This window comes from Chiloscyllium plagiosum, unplaced genomic scaffold (assembly GCF_037043375.1).
Source record: "Chiloscyllium plagiosum isolate Xiang-an unplaced genomic scaffold, Cpla_swu_hap1 HiC_scaffold_11, whole genome shotgun sequence".
In the NCBI taxonomy this organism is placed as follows: domain Eukaryota; kingdom Metazoa; phylum Chordata; class Chondrichthyes; order Orectolobiformes; family Hemiscylliidae; genus Chiloscyllium; species Chiloscyllium plagiosum.
The window spans coordinates 5,489,333-5,516,706 of NW_028270149.1; the positions used below are offsets into that span (position 1 = coordinate 5,489,333).

The 27,374-nt window shown below is 44.2% G+C and overlaps 1 protein-coding gene across 6 annotated transcripts in view; it reads right to left on the reverse strand.

Moving 5' to 3' along the window:
* Nucleotides 1-17,535, reverse strand: part of mcf2a (MCF.2 cell line derived transforming sequence a) — a 182,359-nt gene extending 164,824 nt beyond the window's left edge. For 5 of the 6 annotated variants that reach the window (XM_087991850.1, XM_087991851.1, XM_087991853.1 and 2 more), the window contains exon 1: nucleotides 16,996-17,535. In XM_087991850.1, the coding sequence (XP_087847976.1) occupies nucleotides 16,996-17,164 (169 nt within the window). In that variant the 5' untranslated portion in view covers nucleotides 17,165-17,535. The remainder of the gene's footprint in view (nucleotides 1-16,995) is intronic. The other variant, XM_087991849.1, reaches the window with a different exon arrangement.
* Between the last annotated feature and the right edge of the window lie 9,839 nt (nucleotides 17,536-27,374).

Sequence of the window (27,374 nt, forward strand, 5' to 3'; positions counted from 1 at the left end):
TTACAGCCAGTCTCAATACCAGAAACTTGGCTGTTCATGCTACGTTCTCCTGAGAATCCATCACCCCCTACATTTTCCAAAACAGCATACCTGTTTGAAATGGGTATATCCACAAAAGACTCCTGCCCTCGGTGCCTACTTCTCTTACCCTTCCTGGAGTTAACCCATCTATGTGACTGTATCTGAGACTTTCCCCCCTTCCTATAACTGCCATCCATCACATACTGTTGCTGTTGCAAATTTCTCATCGCTTCGCTCTGTCTCTCCAACCGATCCACTCGATCTGATAAGATTCGCATCCAACAGCATTTATGGCAGATATAATCCGCAGTACCCTTAAACTCTCTTTAAATGCCCACATCTGACAAGAAGTACATATCACTGCAAAGGCCAGTTTTGCTCATCACAATCTACAGACCCAGAAAATAACACCAGAAAATTCCTCTACAAACACTGCCCCAGGTTAAATTATAGCTATGGCTTATATTTTAAGTTTAACCAAGAGACTTTTCTCCAAAAACATATAATCAAGAAAGAACCCACAGTACTCACTAATACAGCCTTTCTCTTGGACCGACTTAAAACAACAATTAACCTATCTGACTCTGTGTTGTGAACTTCACCCAAACCGGTTCCTCCAAGATTAGTTGTGAAATTCACTGTTTGTTAATTTTCCCAGATGCACTCCGATGTCCGGCGACACATGAATTCAAAAACAGCAAAGGCAGTAACCGTGCAGGTTCTCTCTCTCCTGCACTGTCCTCACCATATGCTTCCTTTGTCTGTTCTTCTCCCTTTTAAAACTGTTGTTTTGACTTTTCTTTTTCCAAAGTTCCAAAACAATGCAACAGCATATAAAACAGTAATCGCTGTTCCTGGAATTTGACAAAATCACCTCCAGCACCTAAAATACCTCAAAAAAAAAAGGAGCAGTCCTTAGCCAGAAATGTTTCCCGTCCTCCATCTTGGATTACCCAGAATCAGAAACAACAAGTCTATAAACTTTTAACAAGACTAGACAGGGTGAATGCAGGAAGGATGCTCTCAATGCAGGGAGCCCAGAACCAGGGGGTCACAGCCTAAAAGGGATAGGGTTGGCCATTTTGGACTGAAGTGAGAAGAAATGTTTTCACCCAGTGAGTGGGGAACCCGTGGAATTCACCGCCACAGAAAGCAGTTAAGGCTAAAACATTATTTTTCAAGAAGGAGTTAAATACGGTTCTTAGGGCTAAAGGGATCAAAGACTATGGGGAGAAAGCGGAGACTGAGTTGGGTGATCAGCCATGACCATATTGAATGGTGGAGCAGACTCAAAGGGGCTGAATGGCCTCTTCCTCCTTCTAGTTTCGATGTTTCTGTGTTTGAACGAGGTCAGTTTCCAGTCACCCCACGTCCATGCACATGCCTGATCCTCCAACAACAACCTGTATTTACATCAGGAAAATGAGAAAGCAGAGAACTGACATCTGAGGAGCTATCTGGTTACAAGGTCTAAAGCTTGATCAGAGATCTCAATCATAAGGAGCGTCATGCAGGAGGGAAAGGAGATCCAGAGGCACAGTTGTTTCGGGAAGGAAGTTGGGAACCTAGGGCCTTGAGGTCCAATGGAACAGCATGAAGGATTACTCGTCCGTTTTGTTCACCTGAGAGTTTATTATAGCACGCAGTCTGCAACTGACTCAATACAAACCTAGACATCCATCTTCCTTGGTCTGACTGACTCAGTACTAGGCCAGTACTGAATCGTTATCACAGTCTGAACATGCGTTTGCGATGATCTGAAAGTCACTGACGGGGGAGCGGTGGTGGAAGCAGGAGATTTTTGGAAAGAGTGGGGAAAGGTGAGGACTTGGAAAGCTTGATCAAAGAGCAGTTACCAGCACGATGGGCCAAAGGGCTTCTCCTATACAATAGATCGTATCAAAAAAAATGATACAAAAGATTGTTTTCTCAATGTGACAATAATAGATCTTCACTGACAATGCTGAAAGAAAAACCATAGATCAGGTTAAATTATAAGAACCCTAGAGTTAGGAACATAGGGAGGCCATTCAGCCCCACAAACCTGCTTGTCACTCAGAGTTGATCTCAGCCTCAACTCTCCTTTCCTGTCTGCTCTCCAAAACCCTTCAGCCCATTACTGATTAAACATCTGGCTATACGCTCCTTAAATTTACTCAATAATTGCTTGATTGATAGATTGATATATTGTCACATATGCCGAAGGACAATGAAAAGGTTCTTTTTACGAGCTGTACAGGCAGATCATAGTAAGCAAATAAGTACAGATCATAGAATGAACAAAAAAAACTTAGACAGAGGCAGACGGGTACATCACACAGGGGTGTGTGCACTTGGCAAGATTGACATTAGTAAGATCAGCATTATTTGAAGTTAGAGAGTCCATTCATCAGTCTAATAACAGCAGGGAAGAAGCTGTTCCTGAACGTGTTGGTGTGTGTGTGTGTTCGGGCTTCTGTATTTTCTGCCTGATGGAAGAGGTTGTAGCAGATCATTCCCAGGGTTGGACGGGTCTTTGATGATGTGGACAACCTTTTTGCAGCAGCGAGTTGTGTAAATGGAGTCCATGGATGGGAGGTTGGTTTCTGTGATGGTCTGGGCTGTGCACACCACCTACTGTAGTTTCTTATGGTCCCGGGCAGAGCAATTGCCGTACCAGGCCATTAAGTTCCCGGACAATATACTCTCAATGGTGCTTCTGTAAATGTTGGTGAGGGTCCTTGTGGACACGTTGAATTTCCTGAGCCTCCTGAGGAAGAAGAGGCACTGTCGTACCTTCTTGACGGTCACATCTACGTCCCTGCATCCAGTGCGATCTGGGGGAGTGAATTCCACAGATTCAGGACCCTTTGAGAGAAGAAATTTCTCCTCATCTCTGTTTTAAATCTGCTGCCCCTTTTCCTAAAACTGTGACCTCTCATTCCAGATTGCTCCAGAAGGGGAAACATCTTGTCTATGTCTACTTTGTCAATCCCCTTCAGCATCTTATATCCCTCAATTAGATCACCCTTCATTCATGCACATACTATGGGCCTAAACTGCTCTCTTCATAAGGCAAACCCCTCACCTGTAGAATAGACCTAGCAAACCTCATCTGAACTACCTCCAAAACAATGACAGGACATCCCTCCTCAAGTAAAGGGACCAAGACTGTACACAACACTCCAGGCTCCGTCTCACTAATGCCTTGTAGTTACAGCAACACTCCCCTATTTTTATATTCCATTCCTTCAGTAATAAATGTCAAATTCTATTTACCGTCCTAAGGTGTGCGATAACATCTCATGTACAATATTTCAAACTTTTTTTTTGCTCTTTGCCAGTGTGTGGGTGTCACTGACGGGCAACGCTCTCCCTTAGTGGCTGGGCAGCTCCATGCAGATTGATCGCTGTGGTGACACACAGTTTCTGATTCTGGAAGTGGATCCCTTTCAGGGATCTGGTTGGACAATGCATCAGCGAGAGGAAATGTCATTGGCATTTGTTCCCCATCCCTAGTTGCCCTGGAACCGCGTGATTTGCTGTGAGATTCCAGAGGACATTTAAGCAACAGCTACATCACTGAGAGTCTGGAGTCACATGTAGGCCAGACATTCTTGAATCAAATGGGTTTTTACTGGAACAACATTTTTTTTGACCTATCCTTTTATGCCTGCAGGTTTCTGGTTGCTGTGCTCAGTCCGAGATCAGGAGGATAATCTACAGGCAGTCATTCACTTTATTCCTCCTTGCAGTACTGTACCTGGTCGTCTAGGAAGGACTTGGTTGGGGCGGAGGGCGGGGGGGGGGGGGGGGGGGGGGGGGAGCTGTGCTCATGAAAAGCTCCCTTTAAGTGCAAAACTAGCTTTTTTCTCTTTATTTTCGTTTTGAAATGTGACACATATGCTCACACAACCCAAAGTATGACATATGTGTCTAAAAACCTTTGCGTCTGCAAATCTTGTGAAAGTCAGAGGTAAAAGGAAACTGTTTTCCTATGAACATATGTTGTTTGAAATATAAATTGAGGACTACAGTATTTACTTGGCACTAACATTTTCAGCACATAATTCTTCAGTGACAACTTCTTTTTAGTTTGTTCACAGGATGGAGGAATCACTGTCTGGGCCAGTGTCGGTTTTTTCTCATTATCTCGTGGGTTGAGGTCGTGGGTGTCTCTAATTGGCCAGCATTTATCACCCTCTCTGAGTTGCACTTGAACTGCTGCCCACAATGCCATTAGGAAGAGCTTTCCAGGATTTTGACTCAGCGACGGTGAAGGAACAGCGATATATTTCCAAGTCAGGATGGTGAGTGGCTCGGAGAGGAACTTGTAGCGGATGTTCTCGTGTATTTCTGCTGCCCTTAACCTTCCAGATGGAAATGGTCATACTGTGATATGGTACAGAAGAGGCACTGTGGCCCATTGAGTTTATCTCAATCTATTGGCACTAATCCCTCTTCCCAGGGGTTTGAATGTTATGACATTTCAGCTGCCCACCGCAGTAGAGATTGTGAGGTTTCCTGTCCCAACTCCCATCCCAGGCAGTGCATTCCAGACCCTCACCGCCCTCTGAGTGAAAACACTCCTGCCCTCCAGCCAAATGGTACCCCTCATTATTGAGTCTTCAACTCAGGGGTAGCTGATTCCTATTCACCCTGTCCATGCCCTGCGGAATCTTATACAGCTCAGTCAGTCCCCCCTCAGCCTTCTCTGATCCAAAGAAGAACAACCTGAGCTTACCCAGCCCCTCTTCATTGCTGAAATAAGACCATAACAAATCGGAATTGGATTAGGCCATTCTGTACATCCCTCATGTCCACTTTCCTGTCCTTTCCCCATAACCCCTTGATTCCCTGACTGATCAAGAATCTATCGATCTCAGCCTTAAATATACACAAGGACCGTGCCTCCACAGCTCTCTGTGGTAAGGAGTTCCAAACACTCACAACCCCTTGAGAGAAGAAATTTCACTTTGTCTCAGTCTTCAATTGGCTCCCCTTTATTCTGAGACTATGCCCTCTGGTCTTAGAGTCTCAGACTCTCAGCATTTATCCTGTCAAGCTCCTTAAGAATCTGAAATGTTTCAATGTGATCAAATCATTGAAATATTCCAACCCAGGCAACATCCTGGTGAATCTCCTCTGCAGCCTCTCCAGTACAATCACGTCACTCTGATAGTGTGGGGGCCAGAACTGCACACAGTACTTCAGCTAAAGCCAAACTCAAGTTCCGTACATCTCCAACATCATGTCTCTGTTATTATAAGGTATGCCTCAACTGATAAAGCAAGTGTTCCGAATGTTCTAACTGCCCTGTTACTCTGCCCTGTTGCTATCACGGACAAACATTTCAATATCCTTCTGTACCTTTGAGCTTCCTAGTGTCCTGTCATGCACTGAGTACTCCCTTGTCTTGCTACTTATTCCAAAGTTCATCACCTCACGTTTATCAGGATTAAATTCCATTTGCCACTGATCTGCCCATCTATATGCTCCTGTAAACCAAGAACTTCTTCTATACTATTAACGACCAATATGGATCCAGCACCGATCGCTGTGGTATGCCACTGGACACTAGCCTCCAGTCAAACAGCCTTTTGCCAACACTTTCTGTAACCCGTCACTAAGCCAATTTTGGATCCAGAGTTGAAAAGTGTGGCATTGGAAAAGCACAGCAGATTGGGAAGCATTTGAAGAGCAGGATATTCGACCAGGTCAACTCTCCTGCTCCTTGGATGCTGCCTGAACTGCTATGCTTTTTCAGTGCCACACTTTTCGATGCTGACTCTCCAGCATCTGCAATCCTCACTTTCTCCCAATTTTGGATCCAAGTTGCCAGGTTATCCTGGATCCCATGTGGTTTTGTCTTGTTTATCAGTCTCCTACATGGGACATTGTCAAAAGGCTTTGCCGAAATCTATATAAACTACATCAACTGCCCCATCCTCATGGGTTTGGAAGGTGCTGTCTGAGGAATTTTGGTGAATTTCTGTAGTGCATCTTGTAGATGGTACACACTGCTGCTACTGAGCGTCGGTGGTGAAGGGAGGGGATCTGGTGCAAATCAAGCGGCTGCTTTGTCCTGGATGGTGTCAAGTTTCTTGAGTGTTGTTGGAGCTGCCCCCATCCATACTGTTACTAGTAGGTAGTGGTGTCTGGGACATTGTGAGTATGACTATGTCAGGCTATTGCTTGACTTCAGAAGAACAGTCATAGCAGACTTGAAACATTAAATCAGTTTCTCTCTCCACAGATGCTGCCAGACCTCATCAACTTTTCCAGCAATTTCTGTTTTTGTTTCTGATTTCCAACATCGGCAGTTGTTTTTTCTTCATGGAGTGAGAAAGGCTTTGGGGGTTTGACTGTGCTCTTGTTGTTTCCGGTGCCTAGCTCAATGTCAGGTGGTCCATCCAAAGTTGCATTAACATCTGCCCGTTCTGATGATCTCACTTTTTTGGGCAAGAAGAAGTGGTCTGTAATGAGGGTCCTGATGGGTCATCTCTGGTGGTCTTTGTAGTTACACCGAACTGGTAAGTGTCACTTCTATTGATTGTATGTATTATACAAGGTGCCAAAATTGAAGGAGCACAGAGATTGTGGAGTCTTTCAGGGTTAGAGGAGATTACAGAGATTAGGGAGGTTTAAAATAACGAGTAGCTAGGACATCCTGTTAGTTCAGCTTCAGTCTCAGACAATACAAGTTAGGCTCATGTGTGTGACAAATTAAAATTGTGCAATGTCATTACTTTCCAATTTCAATGAATCAGTTAAAGTCTCATTCAAATAATTGTTCCAAAAATAAGCACGTGATAAACTTGGGGCTGAATGATGGTGACATTAAATCTGACCTTTATGCAGTGGGCACTGAGTTTAGGATCAGATTCCTGTTGATTTATTAATAACTCAACATTCTGTGAATTTAATAGATTTATTTTAGAGCTGCACTGGACTGTAGCACAGCTCCTTCAATGAATAGATATTGTTCCTGCAGTAAGATCGTTCTAATCAGCTGAGAATCAGCAATCACACCCACACAAACTGCATTAAATAGCAGCACCTGACGTTAATCCACCTCCTCACCTTGAACGTTACAGTACCCACCCTAGGCAGGGCTACTTACCTGCCAGTTGTAGTTTAATTGATAACATTCTTGTCTTCTGAGTCAGAATATGATGGATCTAAGAAAGGTTACTAATCCTAATGAACGCCATATCTTCTGCCTCAGGACCCTCCAACTACACGTCATCAACATCGACTTCACCAGTTTTCAAATCCCTCCTCCCCCACCTCATCCCAGATCCAACCCGGCACCGCCCTCTTGACCTGTCCATCTTTCTTCTCACCTATCCGCTCCACCCTTACCACCGACCTATCACAATTACTCCCCACCTGCATCGCCTTCCCAGCTACCTTCCCCCCTAGCCTCACACCCACCCTCCGATTTACCTCTCAGCCTCCTTCACATTTCTGATGAAGGGCTTATGCCCGAAACATCGATTCTTCTGCTCCTCGAATGCTGCTGTACTTTTCCAGCGCCACACTTTTTGACTCAAACAATCCTGGTGGCCTACTGTAAGAGTACTACACTGTTGGAGGTGCTCTCTTCTCAATGAAATGTTCAGGAGTACAGCCACTGTTATGATATAGCAAACACAGTAGCTCATGTGTGCACAACCAGATTCTACACACAGCAAATTGCAATTAAAGAACAGACAATTGATTACTCTGCAGGACATTAGCTCATCCACCAGCATCAACATCCACTCCCTTCAACGCTCAGAAGTTGCAGTATGTACCATTTAAAGATGCACTGCAGCAATTCACCAAAGGCTCCTCTGACAGCATCTTCCAAACCTGAGACCTCTACCATTGAGAAAGCTCTGCCCACCATTGATAAGGCACAAGTCAGAGGAGTGATGGAATATTCTCCACCAGCTCCAACAATATACAAGAAGCTTGGCACTATGCAGAACAAAGCAACCCACTTGATTGGTAGCACACCCACAAGCATCCACTCCCTTCACCACTGACGTTCAGTAGCAGCAGAGTGTACTATCTACAAGATGTACTGCAGAAATTCACCAAAGTTCCTCAGACAGCATCTTGCAAACCCATGACTACTTCCATCTAGAAGGACAAGGGCAACAGATACAAGGGAACATTACCCTGTGCAAGTTCCCCTCCGAGCCACTGACCATCCTGACTTGGAAATATATTGCTGTTCCTTCACTGTTGCTGGTTCTTAGAATCCTCTCCCTAAGGGCATTGTGGGTCTAGCTACAGCACATGGACTGCAGTGGCTCAAGAAGGCAGCTCACCCCCACCTTCTCAAAGACAATTGGAGATAGGAAGAAAATGGCAACTTTGCTATTTATGCCGACAGCCCTGAATGGAGAAAATAGAAAAGGAAACATTACTCCTAGTATTGATATTATTTGGCAGGGTCTGGGTTTAATATACCAACAGTATCTTGGGGATTGTATGAGGATGTAAGGAAACAGTTAAATGTTCACATTTTGGAACATCTGCCCATTCTGATGATGTCACTATTTTGGGCAAGAAGAACTGGTCTGTAATGAGGGTCCTGATGTAAAGGCTCAAACTCTGTGTATCTCGGTCTGCTCAGGCTTATATGGGCAAAGCAAAGATATTTTTCCAAAGAGTCCAACCATGGGCAGCACAGTGACTCAGTGGTTAGCACTGCTGCCTCACAGCGCCAGGGACCTGGGGTTTGATTCCCACCTTGGGCAACTGTCTGTGTGGAGTTTGCACATTCTCACCGTGTCTGCGTGGGTTTCCTCCGGGTGCTCCGGTTTCCTCCACAATTCAAAGATGTGCAGGTTAGGTGAATTGGCCATGCTAAATTGCCCGTAGTGTTAGGTGCATTAGTCAGGGGTAAATATAGGATAGGGGACTGAGACTGGGTCTGGGTGGGTTACTCTTCAGAGGGTCGGTATGGACTTGTTGGGCCGAAGGGCCTGTTTCCATAATGTAGGGAATCTAATCTAATCTTTAACCAGACAATGTCAGTGAACCAACAGCAGAGTACCATCACCAAAGGCAAGCTCACCTCAGGCAGCTGGTCCTGCTGCTGATTAAAGCTGCTCATTCTGTTGGGTTTTCGATCTTGCAATTAACACAAAGGTGAAATTAATTAGCAGGAAGAAGAACTGCTCCATCAAGAGGCAAACGTTTCAAAGTCTCATTTGCAGAATTTCCTGCTTGCTGTAGGTTTGCAGTCTCCTCGTGAGCACTAGGTTTTCCAGGTTTTCAGAGGCCTGACAATCTCACACACATGCCCCCTCCTTCTTTGTCAAACAAGAGAGAGCTGCACATTTCTAACACGGGATTCCAATCGGAAATGTGGAACTGTACTTCTGTTCTGATCGTAGGGCAGAGCTGTCAAGGGGGGCAAAAACCAAGCCACATATTCACTGGGGTCAGCTGTCCCCATTCCAACATTTCAATGTCCTGACAACTACTTTGACAGCTGCTGGTGAACAATAAGTCAGTGTGAGGTGAGGGTGCCAGGATGAGGGGTTTACATTGACTGATGGCTGGAAGAGGCAGGTGGGTAGTATGCCAGTACATTGGAAAGAGATGGAGCACATAAGTGTTTAAGATAGGTTAGGATGGGTGTGGGAAATCGGGTCTAGCAGGGACTAGGAAGGGTGAATGGTGGGTCCCAGTGGGGTGTGAGGGGGTGTTTCAGGTCCAGAGCTGGGTGTGGGTAAGGGGAAGGAAACATGCCCAGAGTGGTCAGGAAAAGGGATGGAGGCAGGTCCAGGTGAAAGTGGTGTGGAGCAGCAGATCCTGAAGAGTGAAGGGGACTTGGGTCTCGGGGGAGAGTGCTGGGTGTCAGCTCAGGGTGTTGGGGAGCTAGTGGGTCTGAGAGATGTGTAGTTGGGAGAATGTGACATAAGAATGGGATCTGTTTCACAATTACTCATGTGTTCCCTTGCCTAAATCATTAATATATATTGTGAATAACCGGAGTCCAAACATAATCCTTGTTAATCACTTGCTGCCAATCAGTGAAGGACCCGTTCATTCTTAGTCTTTGTTTCCTGTCTGCAAACTAGTCCTCTCTCCATGTCAGGATACACCCACCCTCAATCCTGCCACCTTCAATTTTATATAAAAATATGATCTATTATGCCATATTTCCATTTAAGATGTGAGTCGTCCAATTAGAAATCTGCAGATTATTAAAAGCTGAGAAAGTCTAAGCCCTCATTTTTGTGAGTGTTCATTGTGATAAAGCTTGACAGGAAAGAAATTAGAGATAATTGGTTAAATTTAACTCAAATATTTGATATGGGGATAATTACTCCAGATTTGAATCACAGTATTGCACAAGATAATGAAATTTGTTATGCTGCATATTTTGAGATTTTTCAAGCTGTATTTTATAATTAGATATCTTGTTTGCTTTTGCTTATTTTTGGTTTTCTTTAGTGTAATAAACTTCTATTGTATTGTTAAAGAAACACTGCAGTGTCAGGTGACTATATTTCAGAATCAACCACCAAGTTAATAGATCACATAGAATCCCTACAGTGTTGAAACAGACCATTTGGCCCAACAAGCCCACACCGACCCTCTGAAGAGTAACCCACCCGGAGCCATCACCCTAACCTACATTTACCCCTGACTAATGCACCTAACTTACACATCCCTGAACATGACCGGTAATTTAGCACCCCCAATTCACCTAACCTGCACATCTTGGATCTGTGGGAGGAAACCAGAGCACCCAGAAGGAAATCCACAGACAAGGGGAGAATGTGCAAACTCCACGCAGACAGTAGCTCCAGGCTGGAATTGAACCCGGGTCCAGTGCTAACCACTGAGCCACTGTGCCATCCATGGTTGGACTCTTTGGAAAAGTATCTTTGCTTTGCCCATATAGGCTTGAGCACACCGAGATACACAGCTTTGCTAGAACAGCATCGCTTTCAGGTCTGTTTGGATCCATTTGGGTCAAAGTCTTACATTTCTAAAGGGCCTGAACTCAACATGTCTATCAGATCCATTTGAATCTTCTTTTGAAAACTCTTTGGTTTTTAGGTAGTACATCGGCTGGGATCGTAACACAAGCAATATCGATAAAGGCAAACCTGTAGATGTGCTGTACTTGGATTTTAAAAGGCACTTAATAACGTCCCACATCAAAGGTTGACTACAAACTAACAGCATATGGAGTAGTGGGGTAACATATTATCCTGAAGAGGTAGAGGTAGACAACAAATGCTGAACCTGCCAGTGATCGCCACACCCAGTCAACGAATAAAATAAAGGTAGTGAAGGAACGGCTATATTTCTTAGTCAGGATGGTGAAGGACTCGGAGCGGAGCTTGCAGGGTGTGGTGTTCCCAAGTATCTGCTGCCCTTGTCCTTCGACATGGAAGTGGTCATGAGTTTGGAAGGTGCTGTTGGAGGATCTTGGGTGAACGTCCTCACCACAGCTGCCACTGTGTGTGATTGGTGGAGGGATTGAAGGTTAAAAGGTTGGGGATATGGTGCTGATGAACAGGCTGTTTTATGAAGAGAGGATTGGTTTTCAACAGGAAGCAGAGAGTAGGCATAAATGAAACATTTTGGGTTGGCTTGATAAAGAAAATCTGCAGACTTGTGTACCCATGTTTCAGTGAATGACACCATGATGAATAAATAAAAATTGATCTATCAAGTCAGATTTTATCCCTGGGATCTGACTTGTCCAATAGTACCATCAGCTGGAATCATAACAATATGTAATGACATTACTTTTAGTGAATACTATTAACATCGTGCAGGTTACCATTGACCAGAAAATGGATGGGGCAACCATATAAATATAGTGGCTACAAGAGCAGGTCAGAAGCAAGGAATACTGTGGCAAGTAACTTACCTCCTGATTCCCCAAAGCCTGTCCACCATTTACAAGGCACAAGTCAGAAGTGTGATAGGATACTCCCCATTCTCAAGGATGAATGCAGCTCCAATAACACTCAGGAAGATCGACACCATGCGATAAAACAGCCTGTTCATCAGCACCATATCCCCAACCTTTTAACCTTCAATCCCTCCACCAATCACACACAGTGGCAGCTGTGGTGAGGACGTTCACCCAAGATCCTCCAACAGCACCTTCCAAACTCATGACCACTTCCATGTCGAAGGACAAGGGCAGCAGATACTTGGGAACACCACACCCTGCAAGCTCCGCTCCGAGTCCTTCACCATCCTGACTAAGAAATATAGCCGTTCCTTCACTACCTTTATTTTATTCGTTGACTGGGTGTGGCGATCACTGGCAGGTTCAGCATTTGTTGTCTACCTCTATCTCCCATAATGCTGTTAGGAAGAGAACCCAAGAAGCTTGACATCATCGTGGCTCTGATATTTATATCCTGTGAAACAGAAAAAGGGCCTGCACATTTTGAGCTTCCGTGCACAAATCTGCCATTCAGTAAATGCCAGTCCCATCCGGGTTTTGTGTAGTTATTACGGTTACAAATGCTGCAATGAGTCTTCCTGGCTCATCAAGAGCAATGTGTGAGATGTCAGTGACATAGGAGTAACTTTCAGTCATTGCAATTAAAGGGAGTTTAAACTTTTGATCAACTATGGATTTATTTTCTTTATTCTTTTATCCCTAATTGCCGTTGAACTAACTGACTTGTGAGGCCACTTCAGAGGCAGTTCAGGGTCAACTACATTGCTGTGGGTGTGGAGTCACATGTATGTCAGACCAGGTAAGGATGGCAGTTTCCCTCCCTAAAGGACATTAGTGAACCAGATGGGTTGTTTTCACCATTACCAGATTTACCAATTCCATCAGCTGTAGTGGTGAAACCTGAGCCCCAGACCCCCAGTAGTCTGATGATATTACCATTATTTTGCCCCTTCAATATTCCTACAATGAGAGGAGTAACTACAGAGTCTTGGTGAGTAGATATGCAAAGGCTATTCCCCGCCTCAAACTACACTATGATCTTAGGCAGGGAGACTAGGACGCATGGGCACAGCCTTAAAATTAGAGGGAGTCAATTTAGAATGGAAATGAGGAGACACTTCTTTAGCCAGAGTGGTGGGCCTGTGGAATTTATTGCCACGGAGCGTAGTGGAGGCCGGGACATTGTATGTCTTCAAGGTAGAGATTGATAATTCCTTGTGAGATCAAGAATTTAAGGGATACAAGGAGAGTGCGGGTAAGTGGAATTGAAACGCCCATCAGCCATGATTAAATGGTGGAGTGGATTTGATGGGCCGAATGGCCTTGCTTCCACTCCTATGTCTTAAGGTCTTGTGAACATCACATGATGGGTCAAATTCTGCCCAAAAATGACTTAATGTCTTGGCCAGATTTAGCAGCAGTTTCAATGTGAATGACCAGAAATGCAGAAGTAGGCCAGATGTTCAAGCCTACTCCACCATGCTCCATCCTGGCTGACCACCTTCCTCAACTCTGTCTTCCTGCGCTAACCCCATGTCCCTTGATGCTATTGGTTTGTAGAAATCTATCGATCTAGGCTTGTACTCACTCAGTGACTAAATTTCAGTGGCCCTCAGGAGCAAAAAAAAAACCATAAATTCACTCCCCTCTGAGTGAAGAAATCTCTCCTCCTCTCAGTGTAAATGGTTTGCTGTTTATTCTGAGCAGCAGACCAGCCCATTATATAACTCAACCCATTTTTCTGTCTTCTCTGGATAAGAGATCCAGATGCATTGTTTAAAAGGCATTCAGTCAAAAATATTCCATTTATTATTTCTATCAAAGCTATAAATTTATCCATAACTTCTAAGCTGCACATCAATAACTAAAGATCACAAACTTCTAAATTATCCAGAATGCAGCTAGTCAACAGAACTCAGTTTTTTGGGAAAAATAGATACACAGTTACAATCCAACTGCAGCCTCAGAGGCCATTGCAAAGCAGTTTATTCAATGAAGCAAGTTGCTTGAGCAACCAACATTTTGCTGTAAAGAGTACATTGGGTGGTGTGGGACATCATGATGGGGAAATGATTCAATTTCACGTATACTTATTTACTGGCAAGGCCAATATTTGATGCCCATCACGGATTGCCCAGGAGATACTGATAGGCCACTTTCTTAAACAACTGCAGTCTGTGAGGTGAAGGTGCTCCCTCAGTACTGCTATATGTAACATTAGCTTAATTCATTTCAACCAACTTATCAGACTCAAGATGCTTTTTCTTATCTCAACCTGTTCAGAGATGTTATGACACACCTGTGGAGCAGGTGGGACTTGATCCCTGGCCTCCTGGCTCAAAGGCAGGACATTAGCACTGCACCGAGAAAGCCCCTTAGTCTTAAGAAGAATCTTATTTCACTTCATTTCAGCTATTTCATTCATTTACAAATTAAAATGCATAATATTTGTTCTGAAAAGTTAATAGCTAAAGTATTCAGTATCATAAAGTATGACAATTGACAACTGAGGTGAAGACTAAACAGTCAATTCTATTGTGCACCAGTGAACCAGGCAGATCTAATCAACTTGTTCAGAGATTTTATGTTATACCTCTGGAGCAGGAAGAATTTGAGCCTGTGCTTCCTTGTTTAGAGAATCATAGAATTCCCAGAGTGTGGAATCATTTGGCCCATCAAGTCCACACTTGCGTGTTGAAAGAGCATCCCACCCAAACCCACCCCTAGCTCTGTAACCCTGCATTTCCAACAGCTAATCCACCTACCTTGGACACTATGGGGCAAATTATGACCAATCCACCTAACCTGCACATCTTTGGACTTGGAAGAAAACCCATGCAGACACGGGGGGAGCATGAAATTCAACACAGACAGTCCCCTGAGGCTGGAATCAAACCCAGCTCCCTGGCATTATGAGGCAGTAGTGTTAACCACTGAGGCACTGAACCACCCCTAGAGGTATGAAGACTACCACTGCACCACAAAAGTCCCTCAAACATGAAGGATCAATGCAGCCCCCCTAACCCAATAGGCTACAGTGTTACCTACACTGAATGAGAGTTACAAGGAAAGCAGCAAGGTCAGCTGTGGTCCTCAGGTGAAACTGCCTTAGAAAGAGGATATTTACTGAACCAACAATTCTCCATGTAATTACATCCCAGGTTCAGGACATCCCCATGTCGGGGTCAGGACCTCAAGTACAGTCGTAAGCTCCATGCAGAGATGCCCATCATCAAATTCTAACATCCCACACCGACCTCCAGGAGCCCTCTCACACAGGACTCCCCCCAACCCTGACTCTCGCCGGTGCTCCTCTGCTCCCCACATGCCCTCCCCTACCCCCATCACCTCAAACCCTACAATTTTCACACAGCGGTCAGGACAATTTCAAAATGAAGTCATTATAGGGAATTATTTGGGAAGCACTGCCTTAAAGACACTGACTTAGGTCTGCATTTGCCCTACATTTATGGTGTTTATATTAATTTTTCATGTACTCCTGTGAACCATATTCCCAGCTTTAAGATTAGCACAGCTTGATATTTTGGTTTAAATGTTTTGAATCTGTGATTTTTTTCAGGGCTGGCTATTAATCACACTGAAATTTTAAGAAAAGAGAAGTGTTTATCCCTGAAAATGCATGTGGACTGAACTAACCTCACTGTTACAGTACAGCACAAGACTACAGTTGGATTTGAAAAAGTCAAATTGCTTTCTGTGTTCCTGGTGAACAGGAAGTGACTTTCTGAGTCTATAGTCTGCATGCAAACAGGAATGGAGTATTTTTAGCAGGGAGGAGGATTTATGCAGTGGAGGTGCCATCAGTGTGCAGCTGATTTCTCAGTTTTGACAGTTGTCAGGATGTGAAGAAACAGATGGTTTTCATTTGTTCAATGTAACACTTGTGATCAGCGTGTTGCTAACTTTCTAAGCATCAGTTACGATTGAGTGGGTACTAACTCTGAGCTTTGAATCACAATGTTTGTGTCATTGAGGTCCAACCCAGAACCCTACTGCCTGTGTGAAGGGAATGCTGTACTTTCAGAGGTTCCATCTTTCAAATGAGACATGAAGGCCTCATCTGTCCTCCAATGAGAGGCATTTGATCCTATGATACCACAGGAGGGCAGTTTCACTCAGCATCCCAGAGGAAACGTACCTGCTACCCAACATCACTGGCCACAGCTCCTGGTTGTCTATGGGAACTTGCTATTCACAGACGGGTGTACATTATAACAATGAGTACACCTGAAAGGTGCTGTCGGATGGCCTGGGGCTGTGAGCGACGCTGTATAAATGTTTTTGTTTCATTCAAAGGAAGTGGACATCGCTGACTGGCTAACCGGTGTCCCATGTCGGGTATTGTCAAAAGCTTTAACAAGCATCAAACTCTTTTCACGCTAGGAAGTAGGACTAGCCATTGACATTTAGTGAGGACACATTGCACAAATTTATGTGTGATTAACAGTGTCATCGTCCGTAAACTGCTGATTCACTCAAGTTGTAGACTTTCATTCAGAAGAATTAAGACGCCTTCGAAAATCAATCAAAGTCCAGTGTTGCCTTTAATGAATGGTTATACCGTGTCATAACTGCGAAATGCATGCCTTGTACAAACCCGGAAAAAAAACAAACTGGAAACTCTTTGTGCAGATGTAATTAGATCTGATTCAGCAGTATTGTCAAAATTTGCAAAACTGGAAAGACATTCCAAGTCAGACATAGAAAAAAAGCAGGCTCGGCTTGGAGTTCCTGGTCAATATCTTAAATAAAAACAAAGCTGTTTATACATTTTGTTGCAGACCAACTGTGCGAGGTTTGAAATGTATAAATGGTAATTTTCCGAGATTAGATTTCACACCCAGAACGGACATGTGCACCTGAATATTAAATAAATTGTTTATTTTCAACTAAATGAATCATTGACGCCACTTGATTGCTGCAGAATAGAAACAAAGTCTCACACGGTCAGGACATTTTTAAAACGGCACAAACTAATGTTAACACTATCACACCAGCACCACAAATAGAGGCAAACTTTTGGCACCTACTTCTCACTGTGGATTCCAGCAGTAAACAGGCACTGCACAGCAAATAGTAGCTCTCCATCTCGGCCTCAGAGATCTTCAGATTGTCCACGGCTGCCATGTCGACTCTGTTTGTGAAATCCTCTCCCTCCTTTACAACAAGCCGGTTCACGGGCTGCGCTCCACTCAACATTTCACCCGCAGAAAGTGGTCTCCTCCCACCTCCCGATTCATCACAGGAACAGGCGCCAGTGAATATTCCGGTCACCTTAACAAATAAAAACTCGGAGCAGCCAACACAGTGGTTTTTGGATGTCGCTTTGTCTGCAGAGTAAACGTGGCAAAGGAACACACACACACACACACAGAGAGGCAGACACACACAGGCAGGTATTGGATGTATCAACACCTCAGTGTCCCGGCACAGAGCCGCAGTACCAACCACTCAGCTTCACTGCGCACCCGCCTGAACAGAATGAACACATGACTGAGCTTTTCCCATCTTAGCCAGAAACTCGGCCAGTTGGTACACCTCTGCTTTTACAGTTTAACCCAGTACCTGGCAGCAAATGCTATGACACCCTATTTATTTGTTTCCAGTTTCGGTTCGCCCCTCCCTCTACATGTGATATTATTAACCAGATCAAATGACACGGTGACATGCAACATACAACAATTATCAGCCATTATTAGCTGCTGTGCTTACGTTTACCAATGCATTTATGAAGATCAACACAATTATCTTTTCAGGCATCATTTGCCATATGCTACATGGCGAACGGGTTGCATCAGACAAAATTCCTCTTGGTCATAATTAATATTACAACATATTCCAGGGGTGGAACATTTGCCATCTCCCTTGGATTAAATTAGTTTAGATTGTGATCCTTCATCGCCCTGAACTCTCTGCAACTCCAAGAAGTTAGTAACATGCCTGCAGATGGTAAGAATAAACTAATCAGATCCCGAAATAAAACCTGCCGTGAACTTTCGCAGTTGGTTAATCTGGTGTTTAGTCACTGAAATATATTCCATTCAGCAACTAGAGTAAAAGTTATGCAGCCCTCCAAGCCTGCTCCCCCCATTTAATAAGATCGGGGCTGATCTGATTTTAACCTCAGCTCTATCTTCCTGTATATCCCCTTGGTCTTCAGAAATCTACCTCCCTCTGCCTTAAAAATATTTAAAGATTCTGCATCCACTGCCTTTTCCAAAGACTCACATCAGGGATGGTCTTTAACCACTGAAGTCTATTACATAAGTAGTAAAATATCCAGTTAGAAGGATCTTAATACAATCCACAAAGCCAAGTTCCAACCTGTTTCTTAACAGCATCCTTTATCGAGAAGCAATCTTTAAATCTTTATTTAAACTGGATCCCCTCACTTATTTCTTCTTCAACTGTGCAGACAATTTTATGATTCCCTCCAGAGTCTGCTGTTAGGGAGCTCCAGGATTTTGACCCAGTGACAGCGAAGCAACGGTGATACATTTCCAAGTCAGAATGGTGAATGGCTTGGAGAGGAACTTGCAGGTGGAGGTGTTACCATGTATCAGCTGATTTTATCATTCAGGTGATAGTTGTTTTGGTGGTTCTTTATTCGCTTGTGGGATGTGAGTGTCACTGGGCCAGCATTTATTGCCAGTACGTAGTTACCCGAGAAAAGGTGATAGTGGTCAGCTGCCTTCTTGAACCACTACAATCCACAAAATTTACTGTACGTAATCTTCACAACTCCTATGATCTAAACTTTCTCAGTTCCAACAACTTGAAGATTTCTATCCAAACTCTCCTGGGCTTGGAAACTCCACAGACTAAAACCAGTTCTGCTGAGGTGGTGGACTCCCCTGAACTGAAATTGCTTCCCCTGCTAAAAGAAACTTCTGAACTGAACTCTGGAACCTTTTGAAAGCAAAACTGAACTAATTTTCTTTATACATCTAATCTGCTTGGCATAAATCCTTCAATATATCAAATTTATCCATTCACACTTAACAGGTTCTCCCAGGCACTCCCCTGCAGTCTCAGACTTTCTTCAAAGTGATACATATCAATCACTGACACATACTTTCCATCCTTGTAAAGAAAAGCTTCACAGGACTGATCCACAATCGCCTGCCCTTATTTGGAAATCCAGAAATATAATGCACTGTACACTTTTCATCTCAAGAAAAGTAGTAACTTTGTGATCTCACAGCTTTCACTTTGTCATGTGGTTTCATTTAAAAGCTCCATGCCACACAGGTCTTTCTCCTTTTTGATGCCTTGGCTGAACTATTTTTGACAAGTCACTGCAATTAAACAAGTTTCACAACTCTGACTGGATGTGGTCCACCTTGAAAAACAGGACCGAGACACTAGCTACAGTCAAAATACCCATAGGCATTCTTCCTCTTTAAAACAAACTAACCCACATAATGTCAGTGTAAGAGTAGAGAGTGTGATGCTGGAAAAGCACAACAGGTCAGGCAGTACCTGAGGAGCAGGAGAATCGACGCTTCGGGCATAAGCTCTTCATCAGGGATGAGGCTTGTGGGTTGGGGTGGGGCTGGGGAAGGTAGCTGGTAATACAATAGGTAGGTGAAGGCAGGGGAGGTGATAGGTTGGAGAAGAGGGTGAAGCGGATAGATGGGAAAGAGGATGGACAGATAAAGAGGGCGGTGCCAAGTTGTAGGCTTGTGACTGAGATAAGGTGGGGGAGGCAAAATGAAGAAACTGGTGAAATCCACATTAATCCTGTGTGGTTGGAGGGTCCCAAGGTGGAATATGAGGCATCCTTCTTCCAGGCATTGGATGGTGATGAAGGTGGCCCAGGACCTGCATGCCCTTGGCAAAGTGGGAAGGGGAGTTACATAGAACATAGAACATAGAAGAATACAGCGCAGTACAGGCCCTTTGGCCCTCGATGTTGCGCCGATCCAAGCCCACCTAACCTATACTAACCCACTATCCTCCATATACCTATCCAATGCCCGCTTAAATGCCCATAAAGAGGGAGAGTCCACCACTGCTACTGGCAGGGCATTCCATGAACTTACAACTCGCTGAGTGAAGAACCTACCCCTAACTTCAGTCCTATATCTACCCCCCTTAATTTAAAGCTATGCCCCCTTGTAATACCCGACTCCATACGCGGGAAAAGGTTCACACTGTCAACCCTATCTAACCCCCTAATCATCTTGTACACCTCAATCAAGTCACCCCTAAACCTTCTTTTCTCTAATGAAAACAGCCCCAAGTGTCTCAGTCTTTCCTCATACGATCTTCCTTCCATACCAGGCAACATCCTGGTAAACCTCCTCTGCACCCGTTCCAGTGCCTCCACATCCTTCCTATAGTATGGCGACCAAAACTGCACACAATATTCCAGATGCGGCCGCACCAGAGTCTTATACAACTGCATCATGACCTCAGGACTCCGGAACTCAATTCCTCTACCAATAAAAGCCAGTACGCCATATGCCTTCCTCACCGCACTATTTACCTGGGTGGCAATTTTCAAAGATTTGTGTACATGGACACCAAGATCCCTCTGCTCATCCACACTACCAAGTATCCGACCATTAGCCCAGTACCCCATCTTTTTGTTATTCTTCCCAAAGTGAATCACCTCACACTTAGCTACATTGAATTCCATTTGCCACCTTTCTGCCCAGCTCTGCAGCTTCTCTATATCCTGCTGTAACCTGCCGCATCCTTCCTCACTGTCAACAACTCCTCCGACTTTCGTATCATCCGCAAACTTGCTCACCCAACCTTCTAACCCCTCTTCCAGGTCATTTATAAAAATGACAAACAGCAATGGTCCCAAAACAGATCCTTGCGGAACACCGCTAGTGACGGCACTCCATGAAGAAACTTTGCCATCAACTACTACCCTCTGTCTTCTTCCATCCAGCCAATTCCTAATCCAAACCTCCAACTCACCCTCAATGCCATATCTCCGTATTTTCTGCAGTAGCCTACCATGGGGAACCTTATCAAACGCCTTACTAAAATCCATATACACCACATCTACTGCTTTCCCCTCGTCCACCTCCTTAGTCACCTTCTCAAAGAATTCAATAAGGTTTGTGAGGCACGACCTGCCCTTCACAAAACCATGCTGACTATCCTTGATCACATTATTCCTATCCAGATGTGCATAAATCCTATCCCTTACAATTCTCTCTAAGACTTTGCCCACAACAGAAGTGAGACTCACCGGCCTATAGTTACTAGGGTTATCCCTACTCCCCTTCTTGAACAAGGGAACCACATTTGCTATCCTCCAGTCTTCTGGCACTACTCCTGTAGACAAAGAGGACATAAAAATCAAGGCCAATGGCTCTGCAATCTCCTCCCTTGCTTCCCAGAGAATCCTAGGATAAATGCCATCAGGCCCAGGGGACTTATCTATTTTCACCTTTTCCAGGATTTCCAACACCTCTTCTCTACATACCTCAAAGCCATCCATTCTACTTATTTGTGACTCAGTATTCGCATCGACGACAATGCCCTGTTCCTGAGTAAATACTGAAGAAAAGTATTCATTCAGTGTCTCCCCAATCTCTTCCGCCTCCACACGCAACTTCCCACTACTATCCTTGACTGGACCTATTCCTACCCTAGTCATTCTTTTATTCCTAACATACCTATAGAAAGCCTAAGGGTTTTCCCTAATCCTACTGACTAAAGACCTTTCATGTCCCCTCCTTGCTGCTCTTAGCTCTCTCTTCAGATTCTTCCTGGCTACCCTATAACTCTCAATCGCCCCAATTGAACCTTCACGTCTCATCTTGAGATAGGCCGCCCTCTTCCATTTAACAAGGGATTCCAATTCCTTATTAAACCACGGCTCCCTCGCACGACCCTTTCCTCCCTGCCTGACAGGTACATAATTATCAAGGACACTCAATAGTTGCTCCTTGAACAAGCTCCACATATCATTTACACTCTTGCCTTGGAGTCTACTTTTCCAAGCCACACATCCTAAGTCATGCCTCACCGCATCATAATTTCCCTGACCCCAGCTATAACTCTTGCCCTGTAGTACACACTTATCCCTCTCCATCACGAGTAAAAATCACCGAATTATGGTCACTATCCCCAAAGTGCTCACCTACCTCTAATTCTAACACCTGGCCTGGTTCGTTACCCAGAACCAAATCCAGTATGGCCTCACCTCTTGTTGGCCTGTCTACATATTGTGTCAGGAAACTCTCCTGCACACATTGAACAAACACTGACCCATCTAACGAACTTGAGCTATAGCTTTCCCAATCAATACCAGGAAAGTTAAAGTCCCCCATAACAACCACAAAGTTGAAGCGTTCAGTGACGGGGCAGCGGTGTTGGTTGGTGGGGGTGTCCCAGAGATGTTCTTTGAAACAATCCACAAGTTGGCTTCCTGTCTCCCCAATGTAGCGGAGGATTTTCCTGCTCCTCAGATGTTGCCTGACCTGCTGTGCTTTTCTAGCACCACACTCTCATCTCTGATCTGCACACTCTCACTTTCTCCTAATGTCAGTTTAACCCAATGTCAAAACATTCACCTGAGTGCCATGTACCTACAGTTGTTCCAAAGTAGCTGTGAATTAATTTTCTTTAAAGTCAGGTTTCTAATTCTTAAAAATCTTTAATAAATGTGTTTCCCAAAACAACAGGGAGAGGCGGTGGTGCAGTGGTAATGTTCGTGGACTAGTTATATTTAACCCCAGGTTCGTGATCTTGGTACATGGTTTTAAATCCCATCAGTGCAGGTTGTGAGATGTGAGTTCAGTACTAACTGGAAATATTAAAAAAAAATAGTCTAATGGTGACCATCAGACTAGTGTCTATTGCAGTAAAATGTAGTAAAATTCCTTTTAGGGAAGGAATTGTCCATCTTTATCTGGCCTACATATGAGTCCACACCCACAGCAATGTGGTTGAACCTTAACTGCTGGCTTGGTCATAAATACTGACCTTGCCAGCAACACCCACATCCTATGAGTGAATAAAACAAAATGGTCTATTTTGTGAAGGGTTCCATTTTGGCTGATCTTTGGTTTGTTGTCTTACAAGTGTAGAGTCCTCTCGTTTTTCCCCCCTCAGCATTCCAACTTTCGATTATCAGGCTGTTAAATAATTTTAATAATTATTTTTAAAAAAGGGTGCAAATGCTGCAAGGTTTATTCTGGAAACTCTTTCCAATCCTCCCACTTCCTCCAAACGAAAGGAGTAGCCATGGGCACCCGCATGGGCCCCAGCTATGCCTGCCTCTTTGTATGATATTTGGAACAATCCATCTTCCGCAACTACACTGGCCCCACGCCCCACCTTTTCCTCCGCTACATCGATGACTGTATCGGCGCCGCCTCGTGCTCCCACGAGGAGGTTGAACAGTTCATCCACTTCACCAACACCTTCCACTCCGACCTCAAATTCACCTGGACAGTCTCAGATTCCTCCCTCCCCTTCCTCGACCTTTCTATTTCTATCTCAGGCGACGGAATCAACACGGACATCTACTACAAACCGACCGACTCCCACAGCTACCTGGACTACACCTCCTCCCATCCTGCCCCCTGTAAAAACGCCATCCCATTCTCCCAATTCCTTCGACTCCGCCGCATCTGCTCCCGGGAGGACCAGTTCCAAAACGCACAACCCAGATGGCTTCCTTCTTCAAGGACCGCAATCTCCCCCCCGACGTGGTCGACGATGCTCTCCACCGCATCACTTCCACTTCCCGCTCCTCCGCCCTTGAGCCCCGCCCCTCCAACCGCCACCAGGACAGAACCCCACTGGTCCTCACCTACCACCCCACCAATCTCCATATACAGCGCATCATCCGCCGTCATTTCCGCCACCTCCAAACGGACCCCACCACCAAGGATATATTTCCCTCCCCTCCCCTATCAGCATTCCGTAAAGACCACTCCCTCCATGACTCCCTCGTCAGATCCACACCCCCCACCAACCCAACCTCCACTCCCGGCACCTTCCCCTGCAACCGCAGGAGGTGCAAGACTTGCGCCCACACCTCCCCCCTCACCTCCCTCCAAGGCCCCAAAGGAAACTTCCATATCCGCCACAGATTCACCTGCACCTCCACACACATCATCTATTGCATCCTCTGCACCCGATGTGGCCTCCTCTATATTGGGGGGACAGGCCGGCTACTTGCGGAGTGATTCAGAGAACACCTCTGGGACACCCGGACCAACCAAACCAACCACCCTGTGGCTCAACATTTCAATTCCCCCTCCCACTCCACCAAGGATATGCAGGTCATTGGACTCCTCCATCGTCAGACCACAACAAAACGATGGTTGGAGGAAGAACGCCTCATCTTCCGCCTAGGAACCCTCCAACCACAAGGGATGAACTCGGATTTCACCAGTTTCCTCATTTCCCCTCCCCACACCCTGTCTCAGTCAAATCCATCGAATTCAGCACCGCCTTCCTAACCTGCAATCTTCTTCCCGACCTCTCCGCCCCCACCCCAGTCTGACCTATCACCCTCACCTTGACCTCTTTCCACCTATCACATTTCCGACGCCCCTCCCCCAAGTCCCTCCTCCCTACCTTTTATCTTAGCCTGCTGGACAAACTTTCCTCATTCCTGAAGAAGGGCTTATGCCCGAAACGTCGATTCTCCTGTTCCCTGGATGCTGCCTGACCTGCTGTGCTTTTCCAGCAACACATTTCCAGCTCTGATCTCCAGCATCTGCAGACCTCACTTTCTCCTCCTTATTCTGGAAACTCCCAAGCTCCCACATCGGGACCATGTTAGGTCAGGACTACCCCAGCATCCCCAGCGAAGCTGTCCAGAAACCCCAGTTTGCTCAATTGCAGTATCAAGAATGAAGTGCTAGGTTTGTTTCGCGATTTTCATTCTTTCGCCATTTGATTACATTAACACAAAATGATAAAATGTAACAAGGAAACTTTTGAGATAGAGAATACAGATGAGCATGAGCAGCATAAATGGAAATGTATTTTTTTTTAATGCTGGTCTTACCAACAACACTCACATTCCATGAAAGAATGAAGAGACAAACATTGCTGCAGCCACACAGTAAGTGATGTGGGGTTGGGGTGGAGCAGAGCCACAGTAGGTAAGGAGATATCATTCGATAAATGCACTTTGTTCCACCCTGACTTCTGGCACTAGACCTAGGAATTGGAGTCTTTCTCATTTTACAAGTAGATATCTAATAGTATACTCCTTTAGTTAACCAAAGCTTTGCAACCCGCATGCAATGACATGACGTTGCAAACATGGAAAAAGTAGTTCACAATCATGTCACCAGAATTTAGATTCTAGAGCAACAAAGATCGGTTTGGAAAAGTTGAGACAATTTAAAAACTCAAAATTGTGGGCATTTCGCTAGAACAGAAATGATAAAGGGGCAACAAGTTTTCATGGGGGAAATTGTTGTTTCTAACAGATTAACAAGCACACTATAGAGGCACAGACAATGATTTACAATAAATTGATGACAATTTGAAAGGAAAAATTAAAAGAAATATACTCAAAGGGCAGAAGATGACCAAAAGAGGTAACTTTGATTGAAGATAAACCTCTGGCTCAGTGCATTGAATTGCCTCTTTCTATGCTGTAATTTCTGCATTTCGAGTGATAGTGTCTCTGGGCGTAAAGTAAGGCCCATTTATGATTTTGCTTGTTTGGTAATATTTATACTGTCTTTCCCCTTGTGAAGACCAATACTCGATTTTGCAGAATCAAATCTACAACTATCAGAATTAGCTGAATGCTGTCAGAGCATTTACTTATTTTTGTGTGGAGGAGAATCGATAAACATAAACCAGACAACCAGATGTGTGCAGGTTTACCTGATCCAAGTATACTCAAATGGATTCATGGCAAATGGCATTTCAACCTCTGCTTTTTAAACCTAATATGCAACATGAACATTGCACAATTTTGAAGCAAACAGTCCGTGTGGTTTAATGTGTGTTATTTCAACATTACGTTAAAACATAGTTTTAATTTGTGACAGGATACAGAGTAAATTCCATTCCATCCAAGTATCATTCTGATATTTTTATTTCCCAATATCACACAGCAACTCTCCTTATTCTCCTTCTGACAAAAAAAAATCAGTATAAAAACTCAGCCATGTGTATGCGCGCGCACACACACATAGACAGACATGTCTATGTCAAAGATCTGACTACATTAATGCTATTTTCCAGTGCATGGATGGTAGACATTTGAAATTCTCCCACAAATGGCAGTTGATGCTAGATCAGCTGTTAATTTTAAACTGAGACAGATAACTTTTTTTAAAGAAAAGCTCTTAAGGCTTAATGGGCCAAAGGTAGCTATATGTAGTTGGCCACAGATCAGCCACTATTGAATGGTGGAATAAACTCAATAGGCTGAATGGCCTCCTTCTGTTCCTGTGTTCCTAGCCCCATTCTTTGTCTTTATGAGACCTAATCTGCTCTGCGTGACAATATTTACTCCTTTAATGCCTCCCATTGATCTAAGAGAGTTTATTTGCAAGTAGTTGGTCCTAGCTCATTGGGGCCAAATTTTACCTTGGGAAATGTTAATTTTACTCAGTTTAGAGCTTTCACTTCCATGCCATCCTTAACCTCTTCTGTAACAATCCTAAATCTAACTGTCCAAAATGCTCATCTACTGATATGTCCTTGGTCTCATTTCCAAACATTATGTCCAAAACTGCAACTCTCCCTTGTTCGGCTTTCTACGTACTGGCTAAAAAGGTTCTCCTGCACACAATTTAAGAATTTTGTTCATTTCCTATGTTGCACACAAATTGTCCCAATTGATATGTGGGTAGTTAAAATCCTCCCATTCCTACTGGATTATTATTATATTTCTCTGAGTTTTAATTACATTTTCATTCTCTCTCTGTCTCTGACTGTTTGGGGTCTATGATACACAACCAACAGCATGTTTGCCCTTTTATGTTTTCTATTTCTATCCATTTTACCTCATTTGATAATCCTTCTAAAATATCATGCCTCCTCACTGTTTTAATAGATTCCTTGATCAATACCATGACCCCCTCCCCTTCTATTCACTCCAATTTATCATCTGAATACGCAATAACTGGGAATGTTAAGCTGCTAATCCTGCTCATCTTCTGATCAAGTATCAGTCATAGCTATGATATCACACTCCCATGTGCCCTCAGCTCACCTGCATTATTTACCTGGTTCCTTGTATCTGCCATTAACCTTGATAAACACACTTCTTTCTTATCTAGTATATGCTCCCTGTGGCTTCCAAACTGACTGGCTTTTTAACTTCTCATTCAATCTCAGCTTCTTTGCTCTCTATACTAGTCAGGATTTCATATTACAGCCAAAATCACTCAAATAGCATTAGGAGGGCGTTGGCCCTATTGTGTCCATACATGCACAAGTTATAAATAGAGTA